This window comes from Octopus sinensis, linkage group LG7 (assembly GCF_006345805.1).
Source record: "Octopus sinensis linkage group LG7, ASM634580v1, whole genome shotgun sequence".
Classification (NCBI taxonomy): domain Eukaryota; kingdom Metazoa; phylum Mollusca; class Cephalopoda; order Octopoda; family Octopodidae; genus Octopus; species Octopus sinensis.
This window is the reverse complement of record NC_043003.1, coordinates 30,966,176-30,990,253: the sequence shown is the minus strand read 5'-3', so window position 1 is coordinate 30,990,253 and position 24,078 is coordinate 30,966,176. Positions and strand designations below refer to the sequence as shown.

Below are 24,078 nucleotides of genomic sequence, written 5' to 3'. Positions count from 1 at the left end.
GTAATTATTTGTATCTAGGGCATCACCTTTACCTTTGTAGCAGTTGACTAGTATGCTGCTGCACCAGTCATTGGGTATGACTCCTTCGTGTATCACCTGGTTGACTATACGGGTGACTAGGTTATAGCCGACACTGCCAGATATTTTGAGCATCTCTGCAGTAATTCCTGATGGGCCTGGGGCTTTCCCTGTCTTCATGCTTCTAATTGCCTTAGCTACCACGGAACTATCAACTCGGATAGCTGGTCCCTCTGTAGGGTCAACATTCGGCAGACTCTCTTTATCCCATTCATTTTCCTCATTCAGTAACCTTTCATAGTGGCGTCTCCAAGCTTCTCTCTTTGCATCCTCATTTAGCGCAAGTGAACCATCCTCCATGCGAACACATTTCTCTCCTACCACATCACGATTCTCTCTCACACACTGTCTTGCAACACGAAATACCTCAAGTCTTTCATCCTCACGGCGCAGGACATTGGCAAATTTTCTCTTATCTGCTTCCCCTCTGGCTAGATAGACCTGTCTCCTAGCTTCCCTTCTGGCAGTCTGATACCCTTCCCTGCTACCACCGTTCTTCCAGGCCTTCCAAGCCTGTTTCTTTTGTCTAATAGCCCTGTCAACAATATTGTTCCACCACCACGTTATTTTGGGTCTTAAGGGGACTTTGCACCAGCCACAGATCTGGTCAGCGGCTTTCAGCAGGTTGTCCCTCAGAAACGTCCAGTTGTCTTCTACCCCATGTGTAGCTATACCCCCTTCCACTTCGTCAAAGGCTTCAAGTAACAACTTCGTCAAAGGCTTCAAGTAACATATATATATATATATATATATCATCATCATTTAATGTCCATCATCCATGCTGGCATGGATTGGACAGTTTGACAGGAGCCAACTAGGTAGAAGACTACACCAGGCTGCTGTGTCTGTTTTGGCATGGTTTTCACAGCTGGATACCCTTCCTAACACCAACTATCCCTTAGAGTGGACTGAGTGCTTTTAACATGGCACCACCATAGGTGAGGTCAGTTTTTGTATGGTTTTTACAGCTAGATGCCCTTCCAAATGCCAACCACTTAATAGAGTGGACTGGATGCTTTTTACATGGTACCAACAGAGTCACCAAATAACTTACAGTGTGCTAAAATAAATATATAATATGTATTTTATATCCATTATAAATATGATACAAAGATGCTTATATTTTATACTTACTTGCTAACAAGAAAATGAAAGAAGATAAAAAGTAAAGACAGGTAAAATACATCTAATCTAGTATATTTTCCTAAGATTTCTATCCCTGCACACCAACAACTCTACATCAAACCATTATATATTCAATATCTATATCAATATTCTTCTAATTTTGCTCTAGCGGTATTTAACCAACAAAATAACTTCATCTGAAAGAAAGGGAGAAAATGCAGTAAACTAAGTCTAATGGCCAAAGTCTTTGGTTTAGACTGGTGGGAAACAGTACAATGACTTGGCTAGACGAGTTTTTCACAGAAATCAATGAATGAATGAAAAGCTTAATGAGAAGGGGCCAATCACCAATAACAAAATGACTTAGACTGACAATCCAAGGATAATTAACACATAATAAAAATTCATCAGACAAAAGATGCATTAGTGAAAGACAATAGCCAACAAGGGATTGAAAGCTTAAGTAATGCGCAGAGCATAAACAGGGTACAAAACAAACAAAAACCAAATTTTATTTTACTATAAGCAGTGTTTGAGAGCCTGCCAACTAGATTTGTTTGGTTCAACATATAGAATGCAATGGTAAACTTTCAATAGTATGAGAACAAACCCTAAATCTGACTGGGGAATTTGATTTTAATCAAACAAAAAACACTGAAGCACTTAGCTCAAACTCAGTGAGAACTCTTTCAGGTCACAATATGTAATAAGAGTAATACCTCTAAGCCTCTAAATGAAAATAAACAAAATATTATTTATAAATAGATCAGAACATAGTGTCTTTATGTAAATTAATCAATGATAACACTGATATTATCAATAATCCTCATCAGTTTTTATTTTTCCATCAATATTTCTATGACAGCTGGGATTGCCATACAGCAACAATTTGAATATCTTGATCTCTGACATTTCCAGCTCACATCATCCCCATAATATATTTAATATCTATTTGTCTATGTGTGTGTGTACACATACACATATCTGTGTTGATATATTTAATGGTGTTTCAGATATAGTCTTTGATTTAAAGTTTTGAATAAAGTGTCCATAGCCAGATACTAGCAACCCCTAAATCCTGAGATTGTAACTAGTGGGATATCCAAATTGAAAGGAGTTTTCTTACGAAGTTTGGGATCTACTTACTTAGTGTCATGATTATCTATTTTATATCACAATTGGTAAGCAACAACATGATTGGTTTCCAGTAAGCCAATCACTGGTTCATTGCTTTTCTCATGGAGTGTGGATAAAGGAACATTTGTAACACACAAGAACCATGATCAAAGAGCACCATTCCACCCCACTCTTGCTTATGTTTATATCCTTCACCAATATACATCAATGAATATATGCACACGCATACACACTGAACTCATTCCAAATAATACTCGTCTTCCTGACAAAGAGCACTACCAGTCTCTTTGGGTTCTGTTTTATCTGATAGTTCAATATATATATATATATATATATATATATATATATATGTATGTATATCAGCAGACAGCACAGGCATAGATTTATGTTAACATGACACAAAATCTTTATTATTTTATTATCTATTATTACTGGTTTTCTTGCAATTTACTTGGCAACCTCACTAGTGCCAGTAGCACAAAAAAAGGCACCCAGTACACACTGGTCAGTGGTTGGTATTAGAAAGGGCATCCAACTGAAGAAAATATGCCAAAGCTGACATGGGAGCACAGCACAGCCCTATTGTTGAATCCCATCAAACCATCCAAGCCATACCAGCATGGGAAACAGATGTTAATTGATAATGAATGAATGTTACAATCCAGATGCATATCATTCTTGAAACTTGATATTCACAGATTTAGCTGAACTGCTCCCTAATTAAGTTTTCCTTCCTTTACCTTATATCCTTGACCTTTAATCATCACAGTATCAAACTACAAAACTTTAGTAATAATAATTTTTCAGACTATTAACCTCATATTTAGAAATAATTAAAATGTTTTAATATTTACACCAGTTCTACAGTTTCTTCTACCAATTTCCATTTACAAGGGCAATGCAAGGCTACAGTAGAAGATATTTTCCTAATGTGTTACATAGTTGATATGAAACCTAGAACCAAGTCATTGTAAAACATACTTCTTGTAATAATGTTTTGAAAGTGAAAATCATCTTGAGACATTAAATATTCTCTGTTATGATTGTTTTTCAATCTTCAGTATCTTTTACAGTGTTGTTCCTTGTTTCTGAAGAGATAAAGTGTTAATATATGTTTCAATCTTAAAATGAGTTGTGTTGTGCTCTTTAAATAAAACACCTCAAAACCAACGAAAGCTTTTCTGCAAGTTTCATCTGTTGCTGCAGATTGGTAGTAGGTAGTCTTAATATGTAGCTCAGGTTAACACCACCATCACCTGATTCTTAGGTACCTTTAGTGGAGTACACACTGTTACAAGTATTTAGTCTAGATTTCAAGTTCTTTCTTCCAAGTTTCTCTTGAAGATGTTCAGATTGGGTATCAGTCACATCAATCTTACCAGTTTAGGACTGGCTTACGAAAGTCACAGGGACCCAACCTTTGTTTTCTAAATTAACATATTAAAAATACAACCTAAGGAAAAGCAAACTACTAACCTCACTCCATCTCACTTAAAGATATACACTGATGTTACAACCAAGTAATTTCTACTTAGAGGAGAACATCTTGTCCTACAAAAAAAATATATAATTCCAGACCACACAGAAATTTTTCACATATATTCTAACATACAAAATGAAATTAAACAAATGAGTCACACAACCTCCTAGAAACAGCAACCAAATTTCCCTCAAATTATATGCAACTACCTTTAAAAAGAATATGGGATGGTTACAACTACAATATCTTCAATCGCAGCTTTACTCTGCCATGACTGGTCTGAAACTAAACAACAGTAATAACATGAAATGAAGCAGTTCCTATGACAAAAAAACTAATTTGTTATAAAACATCATAAAGGAATAATCGATAATACAAACCTGTTACAATCTGTTCTTCTGGTTTTTTCTTATCATTCTTCTTGAAAACAAAATCTCCTAAAGCTCTTGACAGTGCCAAATTCCCTAAAATATAAATAAGTACAATTTAAAAATACAAAATTAGTTTGTTGTAGTTTCAGTATCTTTTTTTTAAATTCTAATCACACTCTTTGTCAAAAATGTGACAGAAGGAACTGTAAAATGTATTAGAATGACTTGAGGGCTGAAATAAACAGCAGGTAGGGGTCTGAATTTTTGAACATAGGACACATGTTATATCATTAGCTGCTCAATCATAAAATTAATGAGAACAACTGAGAGATAGCCATTCATTTATTGCTACTATAACAAATGTATTAGGGTGGCAAGCTGGCAAAACCATTAGCACACTGGGCAAAATGCTTATTTCATCTGTTGCTACTTTGCCCTTCATCTTTTCGGTGTAATCAACTAGTCTCCTCTCCCCAAATTTCAGGCCTTGTGCTTATAAGAGAAATGATAATAACAAGTCTATTGACTACCATACTTATCCCTTGCTTAGCTAATCAGATCCTGCAGGAAAATGTTATCCTGATGATCATGACAGCAGTAACATTTAGGAAATGTGGTACAGAAACAGAAATAATAGGCATGTCAAGGTAAAGGGCAAAAATAATATGAATAGTAGAGACATCACTGTAATAAACCAATAAAACATAGAGATAGGCTTGACAGAAGAAATGAGTTGAGACAACACTGAAACAAATCTATTTTGTAGTTGTGAAATATAAAAAGACCACTGACATAATTACATACTCAGTAAGAAATGAGAGAGCAAAGAATGGATCAGGAATTTAATATTTAAATAATGATTGGTATGTGCCGATTAAGACTTTTTCTTCAACATGTTGTCCAGAAAGAACTACTGTACAGTATCATTCAGTTCCCAGTGGAACAACTAGAACAACTACAAAAAACATTAGATACACAGAAGAGTGGATTTGGCTCTTCAAGATAAACAGGATCAAAATCATTGTAGAGGTTAGAAGTAAGGATATGGAATACAGAGGATAAGACCTCTGCACTTTCTTATATAATGATCTCAGAGTTGCTGAGAAATATGGTTTAAACCTTTTTAAAAAAACAGCTATCTGATGAGATTATAGTTCAAAACTGCATTAGATTTTTTTTTAATTCCTGATGATTTAGACAATCTACAATAATAATAATGATGGCTTTTCCCATCAAAGACAATGTATGAGAGGTCACTGTTTGCTGAACGACCTGTACAAATGATTTTTCCCTCTCTCTCTTTCGGAGAGGCACAAGCACCTACACGCACATGTACACACACGGCAGTAACTTCCGCCTGCCGAATTCAATCACAAAGCTTCGGTCGGCCCGGTGCTATAGCAGAAGACACCTACCCAAAGTGCCACGCAGTGGGACTGAACCCGAAACCATGTAGCTAGGAAGCAAGCTCCCGAACCACACGGCCATGCCCGCGCCTAGTAATCAAATGTATGTGTTTTACATCAGCTCACTCCTCCATCAAATCAACAATGCCTGTACAGGTGCACAAGTGTGCCACACACCAGATGTCGAAATAATTGCAGAGCAACATGAAATGAAGTGCTTTGCTCAAGAACACAACACACTGCTCGGTCCGGGAATCAAACCCATGATCTAGTAATCATGAGTGCAACACCCAAACCACTAGTCCACATGAATAATAATGGTTTCAAATTTTGCTACAAAGGCAGCCTTTCTGGGGGGAGGGGATGTGTCAATTACATTGACCCCAGTGTTCAACTGGTACTTAATTTATTGACCCTGAAAGGATAAAAGACAAAGTTGACCTCAGCAGAATTTCAACTCAGAATGTAGCAGCAGACGAAATATCACTAAGCATTTCACCCTGCATGCTAATAATTCTGCTAGCTCGCCACCTTTATTATAATAAGGAGGAGGAGGAATTCTATTATAGGCACAAGGCCTGAAATTTTTGGTGGGGTGGGGTTAGTCAATTACATCACCTCCAGTATTCTATTGACACAGAAAGGACCAAAAAAAATAAAACAAGTCAAACTCAGCAGCATTTGAATTCAGAATGTAATGGACCAGAAAAAAACAAAATGCCACTAAGCTTTTTGTCTCCCTCACTAATGATCCTGCCAGTACTTTATTGACTGACATTGGATGAGAGCATGCAGGACAGTTTCGTTGCTCTGCACACATATCAGGCAAGCTAGGCTGACAGCACTTTCATGCCTGTAAAGTCTATCACAAACCAACAATGCACCCAGGTAGCACTGACAGGCCAGGAATTTCTGAAAATTATCCATGGGCCCCAGCCTGGAAGTCCTCTAGAACAGACCAGCCAGTTGATCCTTGTCATCATCCAGAGCCTCCTTGAAAATGTCGAAGCACTTACTCACCACTAACCCTCTAGAGAATGCCAAAGTTAAATTTTCACTGACTACATTGCATGACTGATAGAGGACTGTGAGTATCTGATGACATTCTAGGAGCCAAGCATCCTGTCTCAGCCTTTGCTTGATCTAGGATGTCTGAAGAAATTCTGCTGCCCAACCCCTGTTGGAGCATAAACAGCCACCAGTCTGAAAGCACTCCTGTCACTACTGTTCACATCCAGGACAACCAACTTACTTTCTGGGTCCAGGAGGACAGTCTTTACCTTAAGATTCAGACCTTTCCAGAATAACACTGCAGTTCAACCTCACATTCCTGAAATAAATCTCATATCCACCAGAAAATGGGTAAAAACACTCAGTTGTAAGGTCTGGTCTCACTGATAGCTACAACTTAGTAACCTGAGATCACTGAGTAAGTGGGTGTGTTTCCAAGGCAACCCCAAGCCACAAGCATTTATACTGCCTAATCTGAGCAAGGTCATGTTAAACAGTGAGAAAGAAGGAACAGAGAACAGAGCTACTTACAGTGATTTTGTGAGGGAGGGGTACAGATGTTCCACCTTTCTGATTAGACATGGGTGTTTCTATGTTTTTTGTTAGTGGTTTTTTTCTAAAATTCCCTATCACTTCAGGGTATTTGTTTTTATAGTGTTATATGTGTTTAGAGATATTTGTATGACTATGTTTCTAAGTATGTTTCTATGAAGAAATAACTTTGAGTCATGTCTTTGTGATTGTGTATGCATTCCATTAGTGCTTTGTTGTTTGTGTTTATGGTAGTGAAACCAGTGACATTTTTATTGTTGTTCTCTTTGATTTGTGGGCATAATGGTATTTGCTGGTGTTGGTAATGTCAGTGTTGTAGTTTTTGGAGGTGGTGTAGGTACACAGCTGTTGAAAGGTTCTGTCCCTTTGGGTCTCCCTACTTTTTTTTTCTTGGGGTGTTTTGCACTCTTTTTTTTTTTGTTTGTTACCTGTTGCCATTCTTCTCCAGCATGTCTGAGGGCTCCCATTCAGGGAAGGGCATGTCTTGGGGGTCATGGCCTTTTGTTATTGCTTGGGGTTTTCAGTTCAATATGCTGGTCCTTGAGGGCTGTGTCTCTTATAATAATAATAATAATAATAATCCTTTCTGCTAAAGGCACAAAGCTTGAAATTTTGGGGGAGGGACTAGTTGTTTATATCAACCCTTGAATGCAACTGGTACTTATTTCTATCAACCCCAAAAAGATGAAAGGCAAAGTCAACTTGAATTTGAACTGTGAACATAAAGACCAACAAAATGCCACTAAGCATTTTGCCTGGCTTGCTAACGATTCTGCCAACTCATCACCTTAATAATAATAATAATATAATAATAATAATAATAATAATGGTTTCAAATTCTGGTACATGGCCAGCAGTTTTTTGAGAAGGGGTTAAGTTGCTTATATCAACCCCAGTGCTCAACTGGTACTTAACTTATCGATCCTGGCAACACCTGAACTCAGAATGTAAAGACACATGAAATATTGCTAAGCATTTTGTCCGGCATGTTAATGATTCTGCCAGCTCACCAATGATGATGGTGATGATGGTGTAACAAGTTGTAATAAACCTTTATCAGCAGTAATATGACATCATGGTCATGTTGGCCAAATAGGTATAATTATTAGTTTCCTATTGGTTAAAATTACTGCCCATATTTGAATTTTAACTTTCCTCAAAGAGAAATCTTTCATGAAATACAGTTCTTAGAATTCAGGTATGAACAATTATAAAACCCCTGATTTTTGTGAAATTAATCAGTGTTCATTGGTTGTCACTTGATTCCACAACACTCAATTTCTTGAGATATTGGTCATTGTCATGCCAAGGCTCTTATCTAATTCAACAAGGCTATTTTGAATTGTTTAAAACTCTTGTAGCTTAGTTATGGAAGAATTAGTTAATATAAATGTTATGTCGTAACTCTCTATGACAGTCTTCTTTTGACTTAAAAAACTGTACTGTAAATAATTAAATGTACGTAAATAAACTAATTTAGTAAATAATTTCTTTTTCTTCATTTCCTTCAACCTGTTGATGAAATTTATTTCTGCAACTATGAAACTGTTATTATAGCGGTGAAAAAGAGCAAGCTTTATTATCTTCAACATACATTCTGTGCAGGTGGCACGTAAAAAGCACCCACTACACTCACGGAGTGGTTGGCGTTAGGAAGGGCATCCAGCTGTAGAAACATTGCCAGATAAGACTGGAGCCTGGTGCAGCCTTCTGGCTTCCCAGATCCTTGGTCGAACCGTCCAACCCATGCTAGCATGGAGAACGGACGTTAAACGATGATGATGATGATACATGCACATTCAGTGTCTTGGGATGTATAATTCCCCACAGTATTTACGCAGCCTGAGTTAAGATTTATCACTGTGTGTTACCCCCCCACCAAGACAAGCAGCTAGCGCCGCAGCTCATCAACCCCCCCCCACCTATCCTACGTTTCCTCCTGTTTTTGAATCTGTCACTGCCTCAACCGGCTATCTCCTTCCAGTCCCCTCCCCCACTCGTGAAGTCCTACGTTTTATTTCCTACGAACCCGCATCAACCCTAGCTATCATCGTTCCTCACCCCAACCCTCCCCACTGGTGCTTCCCTATATTACCTGCACCCCCAAAAAGCAACATCCGAACGTGACCGATGCCAGCGCCGCCTTGGCTGGCTTCCGTGCCGCTGGCACGTTAAAAGCTCGAACCGATCTTGACCGATGCCAGACCCACCCTGGCACCTGTGCAGGTGGCACGTAAAAAGCACCCACTCCACTCGCAGAGTGGTTGGCGTTAGGAAGGGCATCCAGTCGTAGAAACTCTGCCAGATCAGACTGGAGCAGCCCCTGGCTTCCCAGACCCCGGTCAAACCGTCCAACCCGTGCTAGCGCGGAAAACGGACGATGATGATGATGATGATGATGATGATGTATGGTGATAAATACTTATAATTAAGTTATAAGTTATGGATTTATCACTATAGATTCCTACTCAAGAAATATTTATATTTATTATCTCTTCCAAGTCGAACACAGGATAAATAGATAAAATCATCTAATCATTATAGACAAATTTCCACTATTATAAATTGCTACTCATCATTTCTTCTCAATACTAACACTCATTATAAACTAGGCGATCCATCCTGTTATAAACACTGTTATAATGGTGAGGAGGAGGAGGAGGAATCGTAAGAAAGATTCTTAAGATTTGAGATTTGTGGTCACCAAACATCAAGATGAAATGAAATACCTGTTAACTACATTACCATGCACTAGCGAAATAATAATAATAATAATAATAATAATAATAATAATAAAAGACAAGATGAAGAGCGTGCTGCTGTTGCAATAGATATTTTTTATTGGTTGAACAATATTTCAACAGCAAGCTTGACTTTGTCGAGTTCAAAATAAAAAGTGATAAAAATTCAAAATTATAGAAATTTAAAGTATGAACGAGAGCAACCAGCATCCACATGTTAATGGAATGACATCATCAGTCTTTAAAGACCGATGTCATTCTATCAATGTGTGGATACTGGTTGCCCTTGTTTATACTTTAGATTTGAATTTCTATAATTTTGAATTTTTATTACTTTTTATTTTGAACTCGACAGTCAGGCTTGCTGCCGAAATATTGTTCAACCAATAAAAAATATCTATTGCAACAGCAGTGCGTTCTTCATCTTGTCTGTTTATCTTTGTAAGAGTTACGTCAATCCGTTTAAAATAATAATAATAATAATAATGATGATGATGATGATGATGATGGTAATAATAATATGCATGTTGTGAACAATTTTGAAGGCAGGGAATAAATCAATATCATCAACTCCAGTACTTTATTTTAACAACCTCAGGGGTATGAAAGCCAAAGTTGACCCCACCAGGAAATGAACTCAGAATATAATGAGCTGGAAGAAATACCACAATGTATTTTGTTCAATGCTCTAATGATTCTGCTGGCTCAAGACAAGGTATTTTATTTTATCAACACTGGAAGGATGAAAGGCAAGATTGACCTCAACAAGATTTGAACTCAGAAAGTAAAGAAGCAAAAAGAAATACTGCTAGGCATTTTTGTTCAATGCTCTGATGATTCTGTCAATCAACCTTCCTCTTCCTCCTCATCATCACTATAATAATAAGACTTCTGTCTATGATAGGTACAAGGTCTGAAATTTGTTGTGCGAGTGAGCTCATTGATTAAATTGATCCCAGTGCTCAACTGATACCTGTTTCACTGACTCTGAAAGCATGAATGGTAAAGTCAAACATAGCAGGATTTGAACACAGAACATAAAAACTGGTGAAATACCACTAAACTGATGAAATGTTGCTAAGCATATGGACTGGTCACAACTGAAGCTGCTGGAGAACATAGGGGGGGACTGGCTGAAGAAAAGAACACTGAAAAAAGAGACTGAGAGCATCACACTAGTAGCACAAGATCAGTCTTTGGCCAAAAATTAGAGGCTCAAGCTTAGGAATGAATAAGTAACTCTACTGTGTTGAATCTGTGATAAAGTTCATGAAACCATGGCCCATATCATGAACAAATGCCCTAGATTTGCCCAAAACTATTATAAGTTTTGGCACCATGACGAAGTACCTAAAGTGCTACATTGGAAACTATGTGAAAAGTAGGGGTTAGAGAGAGGCAAGATGTGGCATGAGCACAAACAGCAGAAAGTGACAGAGTCAGAGACTCACAAAATCTTGTGGGATTTCTCACTTCAAACAGACCAGGTGCTAGGGCACAACAAGCTGGACCTAGCAGTGGAGGACAAGGTGAACCACATGTGCTACATAATCGATGTTGCAAGCCTCCCTGACACACAAATAGTCGAGAAGGAAAGTGAAAAAATAGATATACACGATGCTCTTAAATAAGAGATAGTCCTACTATGAAAATTGAAGAAGGCTGAAGATAGTGCCAATTATTGTTGGGTCCTAGGGGATAGTATCAGAAGGCGTCAAGAGAAATATAAAGAAAATTGGAATAGAGTGCCCACTAGAGCTGTTACAAAAAGTTTGCCTCCTTGGAATAGCCAGAATTATCAGGAAAGTATTAGATAGCATGGTACCAAACCTGCTATACATGCAAGATTCCAGGAGTTCCAACAAAACCTGAGTTAAAAAAATAATATTACTATTACTACTACTACTACTATGATTGTTATTATTATTATTATTATTATACTTCTCAGAGCATTCTGCCTTTTTTGCTCTGGTTGGTTCTGTGAGAGCGGACAGCAGCCTGTTTTTAGAGGTTTCATAGAGTCTCTTAACACACATTATAAGCTTTGATACTTGGTTTTTGATCATCATGGAAGACATTCAACATCCAACTACCAATCTCAAAATCCTAGCTGTCCCCAACAGAGCAGTTTTGGGGGCTTTGCTCTGCTCTCCTGTCAATTCCAATTTTTCTGACATTTCTTGGATTTGGTTGTTAGTACTCAGAGTGCCCCTACAACTAGTCTGTACTTCTTGCAATTTCATCTTTTTAATAGTCTGTATTTATTATTATTTTTATTATTATCATCATCATTATTATTATTATTATGAAAGGAATATAGTAAGGAACAATTAATAGTGCAAGTGTTAAATAATAACTATTTAAATGACAAATAAACATGACTCAATAAAAATACTCAACAAAAAAGAGTGAGTATAGATTTTAGAAAAATTACTGTTGACATAGGAAGAGCAAATGCTATTTCTGAAGAGTATATATGGCAAATGTCACTGAAGTATTCCGCTTTCTTTATTGCTACATGCAAACATTTACTAAAACAATCTCCGACAGAATGGTGATTCATTCGGCAGATCAATAATTCCTTGACAGTTATCAATAGTCAATTAATTATTAGAGGGACAACTCATAGCATATATAACAAGAACAAAATACATCCAGTTCAATCAATGTCCATACAAGTCACGCAACACTTCTTTTGTAAAGACATAAAAGAAGAGAAGGTGTTCATTATTGGTTGGATTGGTTATACAGTTTTGATGGTTATATATTGCAGTAACCTCTTTCACCATAACAGGATTGTCAGACTAAGATAACTCTAGCAAGATTTAAACTCAAAGCTAAGTAATACTAAGTGAGATACCTGCAACATGTCTAGCTGTTTCGCTATATGAGTGTTTGTTGGATGTTGAGATGGTTTGGTTGCCTTGAGGTACAGAAGAAGCAGATCTTTCATGGTATGGCCTCATTGTCATCATAATCATCATCATTTAACATCCACATTCCATGCTGGCATGGGTTAGATGGTTAGACAGGATCTGATGTGTCTAAGGATTACATCATGCTTCAGTGTCTGTTTTGGCTTGGTTTCTATGAATGGATGCCCTTCATAACACCAACCACTTTATAGCATGGATTGCATGTATTATTTTTCATGCCACCTGCACACTTGAGGACACTATGCAACTCACAAAACTAGAAACCCTGAGTGCAAGTATTAAATAATAATTATTTAAATGACAAATAAACAGGACTCAACAAAAATACTACAATATTTGCTTCAACACACACTCCAAGAGTAAGTATAGATTTTAGAAAAATTATTGTTGACATAAGAAAAGCAAATACTATTTCTGAAGAGTATATGTGGCAAATGTCACAGAAGTATTCTGCTTTCTTTATCATTACATACAAACATCTACTAAAACAATCTCCTACAGAATGGTGAATCATTCAGCAGATTCATGTTAGGGGACAAGGGATTAAACTATGAGAAGAGGAGGAGTCAGAGCAGGCTCTTGTATAGGATCATCTGCCTGGCTACTTACATCTACTAGAGGAAGTGGGGGGGGCTATATAATTGTGATGAGACATGGATTTACTATTACCATTATTGCCAAAACTGACCCTCACTAGTTTGCCCTTTTGCTCTAGAAGTGTTCATTTTGCAACTATTAAAGCATCAGTCTGAAGAAAGAACCATGTCAATAACACTTCAGTCCTTTGAATGTAGATGACAGGGATATTCAGTGAAAGTTAGTACAATTAATAATCTATTATAGTTTGGCTGCAGTTCAAATCTAATCTGATCTGATTCAGAAGGAATATGATTGAAAGTATTTCAGATGTGACCATCCTGTCTTTTCTATTCTTCAGACATATAATTCATCTAATGTACTCTTCCTTTTGCTGCTGTTGTTTAGCTCTGAGATCAGCTCTAACTGACCAGACCTACATTCAAATGTATTCCAACTATGACCATCCCATATTATATCCAGACATAATGTATCTAGAAATACTTGACCTAATGAATCCTTCCTTTTATTATTCATGTTTAGCCCCAGGTTAACTCTGATGACTTTAAAGTTTTCCAGCTTTGACCATTCCATATTTTATTCTAACATTGTGTACATAAGACTATTAAGATGGTAAGTTATGATTTGACAGAGATGTGTATGTTATTTCTAGCCAGTTGACTAAGCAGACAGACATCTTCCTTGGCTCATAACAGTAACTATTGAGTTATTTAGCCCTAGGTCAGTCCAGGTCCAGTAAAGCTATGATTTAAGGTGTGAGAATCATAAATATCTTGTATATTTTGTTTTGTTTTTCAAACATATTGCTTCCTTCCTTGGAGTGTAATTTGAAATAGATGCAGTTATATTTGTAGCAGATAGTAAAAACATAATGGGATTTTCTTATGAAGTTGGTCAAAACAGTGGAATGGAGAATTGTATACAAAGAAGTATTCAACAGTAGTTTCCATGTTCTGAGATCAAATCCCACACCAAGTCTGATTTTGTTTTTCATTCCTTCATCATGCATGTGACTATAAGCTCCAGTTTGTACCCAGCTTTGTAATACGGTAGAGTGTGATATAAGGAATCTGGATGATAACAATGTATTCATCATCATCAGACATCATCATCATGGATTTAACCTGCATAGGTCAGCTGGAATTTGTTGAGGTAGAATTTCAATGGCCAGATGCCCTTCCTTCATCTGTTTCCAAATAAGGTAACAGTTCTCTATGGCTGAGCATGTTTTTACAAAAGATTGGAAACGAAGTACACTGCCTGTATGATGGTGACACTTGTTTACAACAATTACCTGATGTTAAGACAGGATGATACCAACACTCTTCCTCTCTCTCACTTTCTCTCTTTCCACACACACACATATACAAACAAATGGGCTTCTCTCAGTTTCTGCAGACTAAATTCACTCACAAGGTTTTAGTCCACCTGGGGCTATACTTGAAAACAATTGCTTGAAGTACCACACAGTGGGACTGAACTTGGAACCAAATGGTAAGGAAGCAAGTTTCTTAACCACACAGCCACACTTGTGCCAAGATACATAATTGCTCCCAACTGACTAAGGGTTGTACATCAAGAATACTGTGTGTGCGTTAGTGTATGCATGCACAATTGTGTATGCAGGTATGTCCCGCAAAAATAAACACAAAATAAAAAAGAAGAAACCTAAACAAATACATATATTTTCACAGAGACTGTAATTAACAGCTAGTGTAATTTCTTTTCTTAATTGCTATAGAAACCTGAAGAACAAATAACAACAACAATACAATAATAATGATGATAATAAAATACATAAATAAAAAAAAATTGAAGAAACAAAATAAAAATATAAAAAACAAGACAAGACATACACACACAAAATACAACTAACTTCTTCACTATTAAAGCTTCACTATTGTGAACTGTCTGTCCTGTTCGACAGATTCATGTTAGAAAGTACCCACAGCCAACATGATAGATGCTTCATGAACAAACAGTGCCATAGCAACCAACTGCGTGAGCAACAGATTGTATCTTTCAGCTTGTCTCTCACAGAACAGAGCAAGTTGCTAACATTGGCGAGAAGAAACCAAATAAAATTTAAACAGAATGCATGCTACAATCAATAATGGAGTTCCATCTTGTTGTTGATGTTGATGATTTATTTATTTATTGCTTTCATATCCCACACAACATCAAATAACAAGAGAGTATCAATCAAGTAGAATTGAAATTATTAATAATTCAGTGAAACATAAAGCTACATACACTTGAATGTGAACATGTATGTACGTAATTATGTATATGTATATATATGCAAGTAATGTCTGTTTATGTATTTATGTACACCTACATATTTTTTTGTGTGTATATACATACGCATCTCTCTCTCATATATACACACACACATACACACAGATGCCCCCATACACATGTACATATACACACCCTCATTTACACTGACGGACATTTAAGTGTGCATGCATGCGCACGCACACACACACACACACACACACATCTATCAGTACACTGTGTTTTAATCAGTATATGTATACATATATATACATATGAACATGTGTGTGTGTATATGTGGCTCCATACATGTAAATGTATGATTATGTCCGACCAAACAAACACCCACCCTCTAACTATACAAAAGACTGATTCTACTACCTCCTTAACCCTCGGCACACAGGTATTAATAACAATTAACCTAGAAACCTCATACCAGACTTGTATTGTTTCTATGAACTGACATTGCAGACATCTTTCAATGGAAAAGACAATCTATGAAGTCTGTCTATAGAGAAACCGAGTCTTTTTACCAAATAAATTTACTGCTTACTTACAGTTTAATCAGACCTGTCTACTTCCTTTCACTATTGATACACTAGACTCAAAGCTTTGTCCAGTTCAAGAATATATCCTAGATTACCTTTTCAGAGGTTGCACACAATTCTTGCAGTAATTTAATCTTTTTTTTTTTGTCTTTTCTTTCATTTCTAATTAAGAACCTCTTAGTGTAAATCTCAACTTTGGGAACAAAAAGTTTGCAGGAGCAAAATCTGGAGAGAAGGGCAGCTGGGCATGACGGTCAGCTTGTTCTTTACCTAAAAGTTATAGATCGAGAGTGATGCATGATGCAGATGCATCGATGTGGTGCAGCATCCATGCTTTGTTTGCCCTTGCTTCGAGTATCTTCTATCACACTACCTGTAAAGCACCTTAGAACATTCAATTAAAACTTGTTATTGATCATCCCATCATCACCATTTCATCATCATTTATTGTCCTCTTAGTCATGCTTGCATGAATCAGACAGAATTTGTTGAGACAGATATCCTCTGGTCAGATGCTCTTCCTGTTAGCCAACCTTCATCTGTAATATTTTTTCCATAGCTAGACATGTTTTTCACAGAAGACTAGAAACACACAGACATGTTTGTATGACAAAGATGCACATTTACAATCACCATGTGATGTCTTCACAAGGATACACACAAACATACTACAAATATGGGCTTCTTTCAGTTTCCATTGACCAAAACCACTCACAAGGCTTTGAACAAATCAGGGCTACAGGAGAAGACACTTGCCTAAGGTGTCACAGAACCCAAGACCATATGGTTAGGAAACAAGCCTATTAACCACACAGACATGCCTGCACCATGTGGGGAAAAACTGATGAATGATACTCTTCCAATAAAAGAAAAACAATCAACATCACCTTCACATCTGAGCAACTGTGACATTTTTCTTTAATCACAGCAACAATGATCCAGCCCACTGCAATAACTGCCTTTTTTGCTTCATATTTCATGACCATACACCCACATTTAATCACTTGTTATGACACTTTTCAGAAAGCTTTCATCTGTATTCAGATGATCAAACAGCTCCTGACTGACTGATTTAGTTCTCTTTTTGTTTACTGTATTTTCCAGCATACAAATCAGTAACTGATTAATCCTACCACCCAATAAATAATAGAAGTCATGATTTCTAGTGGCAGTCGACTTCTGGTCAAGACACAACATTTCTATTGGTTTTTCAAACTGCTGATACTATTTATCAGTTGCAACTCATGACTGAAGTACCACCATTTTTCAGCAACAAATTGAGGTTTGAACTTGGAATACACAGAATAAGAGCAGCTACAACAAGGTATCCTGCCTGATGCTCTAACAATTCTGCTAATCCACTGCTTTGGACTGGTGCATGTTTTGTTAATCAGCCCCAAAAAGGTGAACAGCAAATGATTTTTAAATAGTATAGCTTTTATCATTGCTCCAGAAGTAGTAAAATTGAAGCCAGAAGTGATTTGAACTCAGAAATTTTGGGGATGAGGGTGCAAGTAGATTACACTGACCATGGTGCTCAGTTGGTACTTACTTCATTGATCCTGAATAGATGAAAAGCAAAGTCAACCTCGGCAGAATTTGAACTCAAAACGTAAAACTGGAGAAAATACTGCCAAACATTTCATCCAGCATTCTAACAATTCTGCCAGCTTGCTATTTTTGAACTCAGAACATAACATACATAATGAAAGAAAGTAAAGTTGTAATGCTTAATATCGGTAGTAGAACATCAGCCAACGAGCTCTATCAAATGTCTATAAACAACAAGTTATTGGAGGAAAGCTATTGAAAAAAGGAAGCAAAGAATATTCTTGATAAACAAACCATTAACTCGGTTCAGTTCCACCCAACCTCCAGCTGCAACAATTCGTCGGGTTTCATTATCATTGCTTGGTTTGTGATCAAACGATAATACTTCCACCATACCTGCTACACTAGCTACTGCACGAGAATCACCAACATTACCCTGAAAGACAAAGAAACAGAGAGAGAGAATTAATTTTAATGTCCCAGCTTAAAAGAAAAAAGAAAGATATTACAAAACCAAAACAATAACAAGCAAATGAGAGAACCTCTACATGCTAGCAATAGCAGTTAAATCTCTTTCTCAACCTAATTCTGCTGCCTTATAAAAAAAAAAAGACACACTGAGTAATGTCTGGAATCCAGTATTCCAGAATATCAGATGGTATGGTCATGGCTGGAATGGCCTCTGATCATAGGCCTGTTTGCTCCATTAACACTGACCAGGGACTGAACAAACAGACCTGTTTGCCTCATTTCTGATGGGGAAACGTTTGTTTTATTTTCTAACTGCATAGTCAGAAAGGAAGAAGCAGCACCCACTGAGCTTAATTTTTTCATGGCTTCCAAGATTAGTGGAATGAATGAAGGGAGACAGTTATCTTCAAACCAGAGACTGTGCTAAAGGCACCCAAGAACAAGATGGTGGTGTTAAACTGGATAACAAATTAAATCTATCTGGCTTGCATATTCACCTGAATGGCATGTGATTAGGTGATAGGGTGTCTAGCCAGTTTCCTGAAGTTAATGCTGCAAATGATTAGATCATTTGCATCACAGAGTTCCAAAAGCTTTAATCCCTCATTTTGTGAATCATAATCTCCGTGCACATCAGTCCAACTTGTGTGTGTATATGTGAGTGAGTGAGAGAGAGAGAGAGAGAAAGAGCAGAAGAGGGCAGAGTTGTACATGGAGAATATGTGTACCTCGTGTTCTTTTTTCTTTTACTTGTTTCAGTCATTTGACTGTGGCCATGCTGGAGCACCGCCTTTAGTCGAGCAAATTGACCCCAGGACTTATTCTTTGTAAGCCTAGTACTTATTCTATTGGTCTCTTTTGCCAAAGCGCTAAGTTACAGGGACGTAAGCATACCCAGCAGTGGTTGTCAAGCGATGTTGGGGGAACAAACACAGACGCACAAACACACACATACATACATACATATATATATACATATATATACGACGGGCTTCTTTCAGTTTCCGTCTACCAAATCCACTCACAAGGCTTTGGCCGGCCCGAGGCTACAATAGAAGACAGTTGCCCAAGGTACCACACAATGGGAATGAACCCGGAACCATGTGGTTGGTAAGCAAGCGACTTACCACACAGCTGCTCCTGCGCCTATATGTGTACAACATTCAAAAGAAAATCTGGTAATACCTGTGTGTATGTGTGTGTGTGTATCAGTCTGTCTGTCTGACTTGATGTGAACACATGAAAGTAAAAAAAAGGCAGTCTCTTTGTTTATGCCCTGTAACTTAGCAGTGCAACAAATAGAGATTGCTATGAAAAGAACTGCGGTTGATATGATTCAAGGTGGTTCCATTAGCATAGTGCAGTTCAATGATTTAAACATGTAAAAAAGTATATCGTGTGTATATACGTAGATATGTGCATGTATGCAATGTATATATGTGCATGTGGGTTTATGTATATATGTGCAGGTGGGTATATGTATATGCGTGTATATGTATATATATGCATGTCGATATGTGCATATGTGCACTTGCATGCACACAAAACTATGTGCAGGCATGTACATGTGTGTGTAAGTATAACTATGTGAGTGCCTGAATTTGAATGTGTTGTTGTTTCATCCCAGTTCTAGCTCAACTGAGCTAAGCTGTTAACAAAGTCATTCCTAGGCTATCATTTTAGAAGTATGTAGGAATAGCATATCTAATATGCCCTTTCTTTATTTAAGACAGTGCTTTGTGATTTGAAGAAGATTTGGTTGTTATTTCCAGCAGACTGAGCAATCACCTACTACTCTTCATTCCTCTCCATCAATTTGATAATCTGTAAATACTTAGTGCAAATTAATTATTTATATTAATATATACTATCCATTATTAATGATCACCATAGTTATTGTGTGTAAGGCTAGAGGGAATTGGTAAAGATGGTGAGGATATTACTGAACTATTTCTAGCAGGTCAATTGGCTATATAGAGTTAAGTGGTTGGATGAGATAAAAGCAAAACAGATGTGACAAAAACACATCCCACTGAAGTCACCATAGGAAAACAGAAGCAGAAGAAGTATAAAAAAAAACGAAAAAAACAATGAAACACAAAGCCAGCCATTATAAAAGTGGCTAACATAAATGTTGCATACAGACCAGTGGTGACTTCCACCAATTCCCCTGGCCTTATACACAATAAAAATAATGATCAGTATATACTGATATAAATAAATCATATGCAACAGGCATTAAAACAGATCATCTAATTGTTATTGCACAAAACAGCATGCATAAAGAATTTTAAGTGTCACCTAAAAAAGAAAAAAATTTAGGTTTAACTTAAGCTAAGCTTCGTGTTTTTAGCCAACAAGGTGAGAGTTTGGACAAATATGATCATTTGCTTATATTTGTCCCAAGTCTCAAAGACAGCTAAAAGATATCAAATTCACTTTAACAGACATTTAAAATCATCAATACATACTTCTCAAATGTAACAACAATTAATTTGGTATAAACAACTGAGACAGTATTAAATCAAATAGCTATGTGTGCATCATATTTAATGTATATACACTGTTGATAGTACAGTATTTGTCCTGAGATGGCATATCTTATGAGTATGTTGTGTTAGCACAGCACATCCATAAAAGATGTTATCATAGGACAAATACCACAGTATGATACATAGATGATTATAACAATTGAAGTAGCAACCAGCAAAGCAACATCTAGGCAAGACAAACGAGCCGATTGCCTGAAGCCCCATCACTTAGTGGCTATAAGCTCTGTGGACAAAGAGACAAGCATGTGACTTATGCAGAAACTGCAACAAGGTTTGAAACTGGGCCGTAGAACTGATAAAACAGGCATTTGTTTACAACTATCCAAAATCCCACAAAATTGGTTAAAAATATATAAAGTTTACTTTAATGCCTATTTACAATTAACAGATTATTACAGTGAAGGAGCAGAACAAAATGCAACACACATACAAGCATCAATAATTGAAAAGCTGTCCACTCTCTGTTGTCAAATGGTCACTAAGAAAACTAGGTATAGATGAATGGCTTACAAGAGCTGTGCAAGTAATGTCCAGAGAAGCTGCTAAGCAAGGTAAGAGTGAGCACCAAGTTCAATAAGAAATTGAGTATGCAGGTAAAAATCCATCAAGGCTTGATATTTTTAGTCAGCTCTGATTAATTGTAATCCTCTAGGCCATAACATATGCATGCATTTAGGACTGGCTATGCATAGAAACTCTCTCAACTTTGAGAACCAGATCATCTAGCAGATGACCAGGTTCTCAAAGCTGAATCTGTCAAAGAATTAGAAAGGAAGCAAAGGTTGCAACCAAGAAGCCTCAAAATAAACCAGACAAAGACAAAAGTTCTGGTTAGCAGGAAAAAAGCCAGGACTCTGCTATTGTCAAGAAGCAGCTATGCTCTTTATGCAGGGAAAGATTAGGTAAGAACTTTATTCCATGTGTCAAATAAGAACAGTGGGTGCACAAGAGATGCAGTGTGATCAGAGGCAGGCTAACAGAAAAGAAAGACTTCAAAAATGTACAGGAATAGTAGGCAGTAGGAGTAGTAAGTACCCTGGACATTACTGTTTTGAGTCCTAGAAATCATAGGGCTGGTTACTCAGTTTCCATGGTCTATAAGTGACCAAACCACAACATACCTTCTTAATGGGATGCCAGTCTGTTGTAAATTACTGAGTTACAGCTGAGTAGACTGGAGCAACATGAAAGGAAGGGTTTTGCTCAAAATACATAATGCACCACCGGGTTCAGGAATTGAAACCACTGTCTTGCAATCTTGAGCGCAACATCCTAACCACTAGACCATGCACCTCCACACAGTAGGATTACTCATGATATGCAGATTCTCAATCACCTAGGTGACCTAATTAACAGAGGAGGTGGGTGTTCCAAGAGCACAGTAACAAGAATACGAACAAGAAAGAAAAAGAGAGCTATTGCCTCTGATAGCTATGGGTCCTCTCCAAGCAACATGTAGATTGATACACTCATGCACAATGCAACATTACATGATGGTGAAACACAGGTCCTACATTCAAAACATGTGCAAAGGCTGGAAATAAAGAGAAGCAAGCATGCACTACTGGATGTGTAATGTTGGCATACTTGAGTGACAGAGCATAAATGAGCTGAGAAAATGCTGAGTGTAAGAGGAGTCAAATGTAGTGTGCAAGACAGAAGAGTAAACTGATATGGACATGTGATATGTATGGTGCCTGCAGGTGCTTCAGAATATTCTGGGTGGGCACTAATTTGTACGATAGGAAGATTTTTGTAAACTGTATTTTCTAAATCTAAGGGTGCACCATTGAATAGTGAGGGGGCAGTGCCGTCTAGTGAACCCCCTTAGCAACGGGCATGTTAGACTACAACAAATGTATTGCAGGAAGGTTTTTGTAAACTTTTTTTTTCTAAATCTGAAGGTGCACCATTGAATATTGAGGATACAGTGTCGTCCAGAGGCCCATTCTCAGCAATGGGCATGTATGTATAGTGGATGATAAATTGGAGGTAAAAATGTGCCAAGCAAAGCAACAGCACAAATGATGTGAAAGAGGGAGGCCATAGAATACACAGCAATAAGTGATGAAAGATGATCTCCGGAGACAGAACTTCAAGGACATGACAAAAAATTATCACAACATGATATGTTGTGCAGGAGTAGATCTGTCAAACCCATACAAGTATGAAAAATCAGTTGTAAAATGATGATGATGAGACTATATAATGCTTTCTTTTAGCAGGTGCTCTCCCCACACCACCCTTATTTTGTTATAAAGTAGTTAGAGGATGATGACAATACCCAAGACCTTTGCAATCTCTTCCATACCACCTGCAGTTTATGTTAAACAGAGAAGATTAGCATTACTTACACAATAGAGCTTATTATTTTTCAGCAAAACTACAAGAGCTGTGGTACCAGCCAGTTCATCTTTCATTGTATCATCTGAAATAGAGTACAGACAGCAATAATGTAGTGAACATAGTGTAAAGAGGAAAGAAACATAGAAGAATGTAGTCAAATAAAATTACATTTTATGACAATGGGACATTTGCTCACAAATTCTTATAGGTTGTTGTTCAACCAATTAGAATTAGCAACCAAATGTCCCTCAAATTATACCTTACAGGAATGTGAACAGACTAGCACTGGTTGCCAAGCAGTGAAGGAATGGAACAAACACAGGCACAATGAAGTTTTCTTACTAACCACATGGTCCCAGGTTCAATATCACAGCATAGTACCTTGGGCAAGAGTCTACTATAGCCCTAGGGCACCAAAGCCTTGTGAGTGGAAATACATAAAGTTGACAAATACTTAATTTATCGATCCCAGGATGAAATGCAAAGTCAGCCTTGGCAGAATTTAAACTCAGAATGTAGCAATGGGCGAAATACTGCTTAGCATTTCATCCAGCATGCTTATGATCCTGTCAGCTCACCACTTTCAAAATAATAATATAATAATAATAATAATAATAATAATAATAATAATAATAATAATAATAATAATCCTTTCTACTACAAGCAATAGGCCTGAAATTTGGGGGAAGGAGGTGAGTTGATTACATCAACCCCAATGCTCAACAAGTACTTATTTCACTGACCCAGAATGGATGACAGGTAAAGTCAATCTCAGTGGAATTTGAACTCACAACATATAGACTGATGAAATGTTGTTAAGCATTTTGCCCAGCATGCTAACAATTCTACCAGCATGATGCCTTTAATAATAATAATAATAATAATCCTTTCTATTATAG

At 37.1% G+C, this 24,078-nt stretch overlaps 1 protein-coding gene across 14 annotated transcripts in view; it reads right to left on the bottom strand.

The window, feature by feature from the left end:
* The window catches only part of LOC115213916 (probable protein phosphatase 2C T23F11.1), a 242,823-nt gene that overhangs the window by 15,189 nt on the left and 203,556 nt on the right, over positions 1-24,078 (bottom strand). For all 14 annotated transcript variants that reach the window (XM_029782898.2, XM_029782896.2, XM_036504684.1 and 11 more), the window contains 3 exons: positions 23,188-23,261; positions 18,105-18,246; positions 4,201-4,284 (listed from right to left, as the gene is read on the bottom strand). In XM_029782898.2, the coding sequence (XP_029638758.1) occupies positions 4,201-4,284; positions 18,105-18,246; positions 23,188-23,261 (300 nt within the window). The remainder of the gene's footprint in view (positions 1-4,200; positions 4,285-18,104; positions 18,247-23,187; positions 23,262-24,078) is intronic.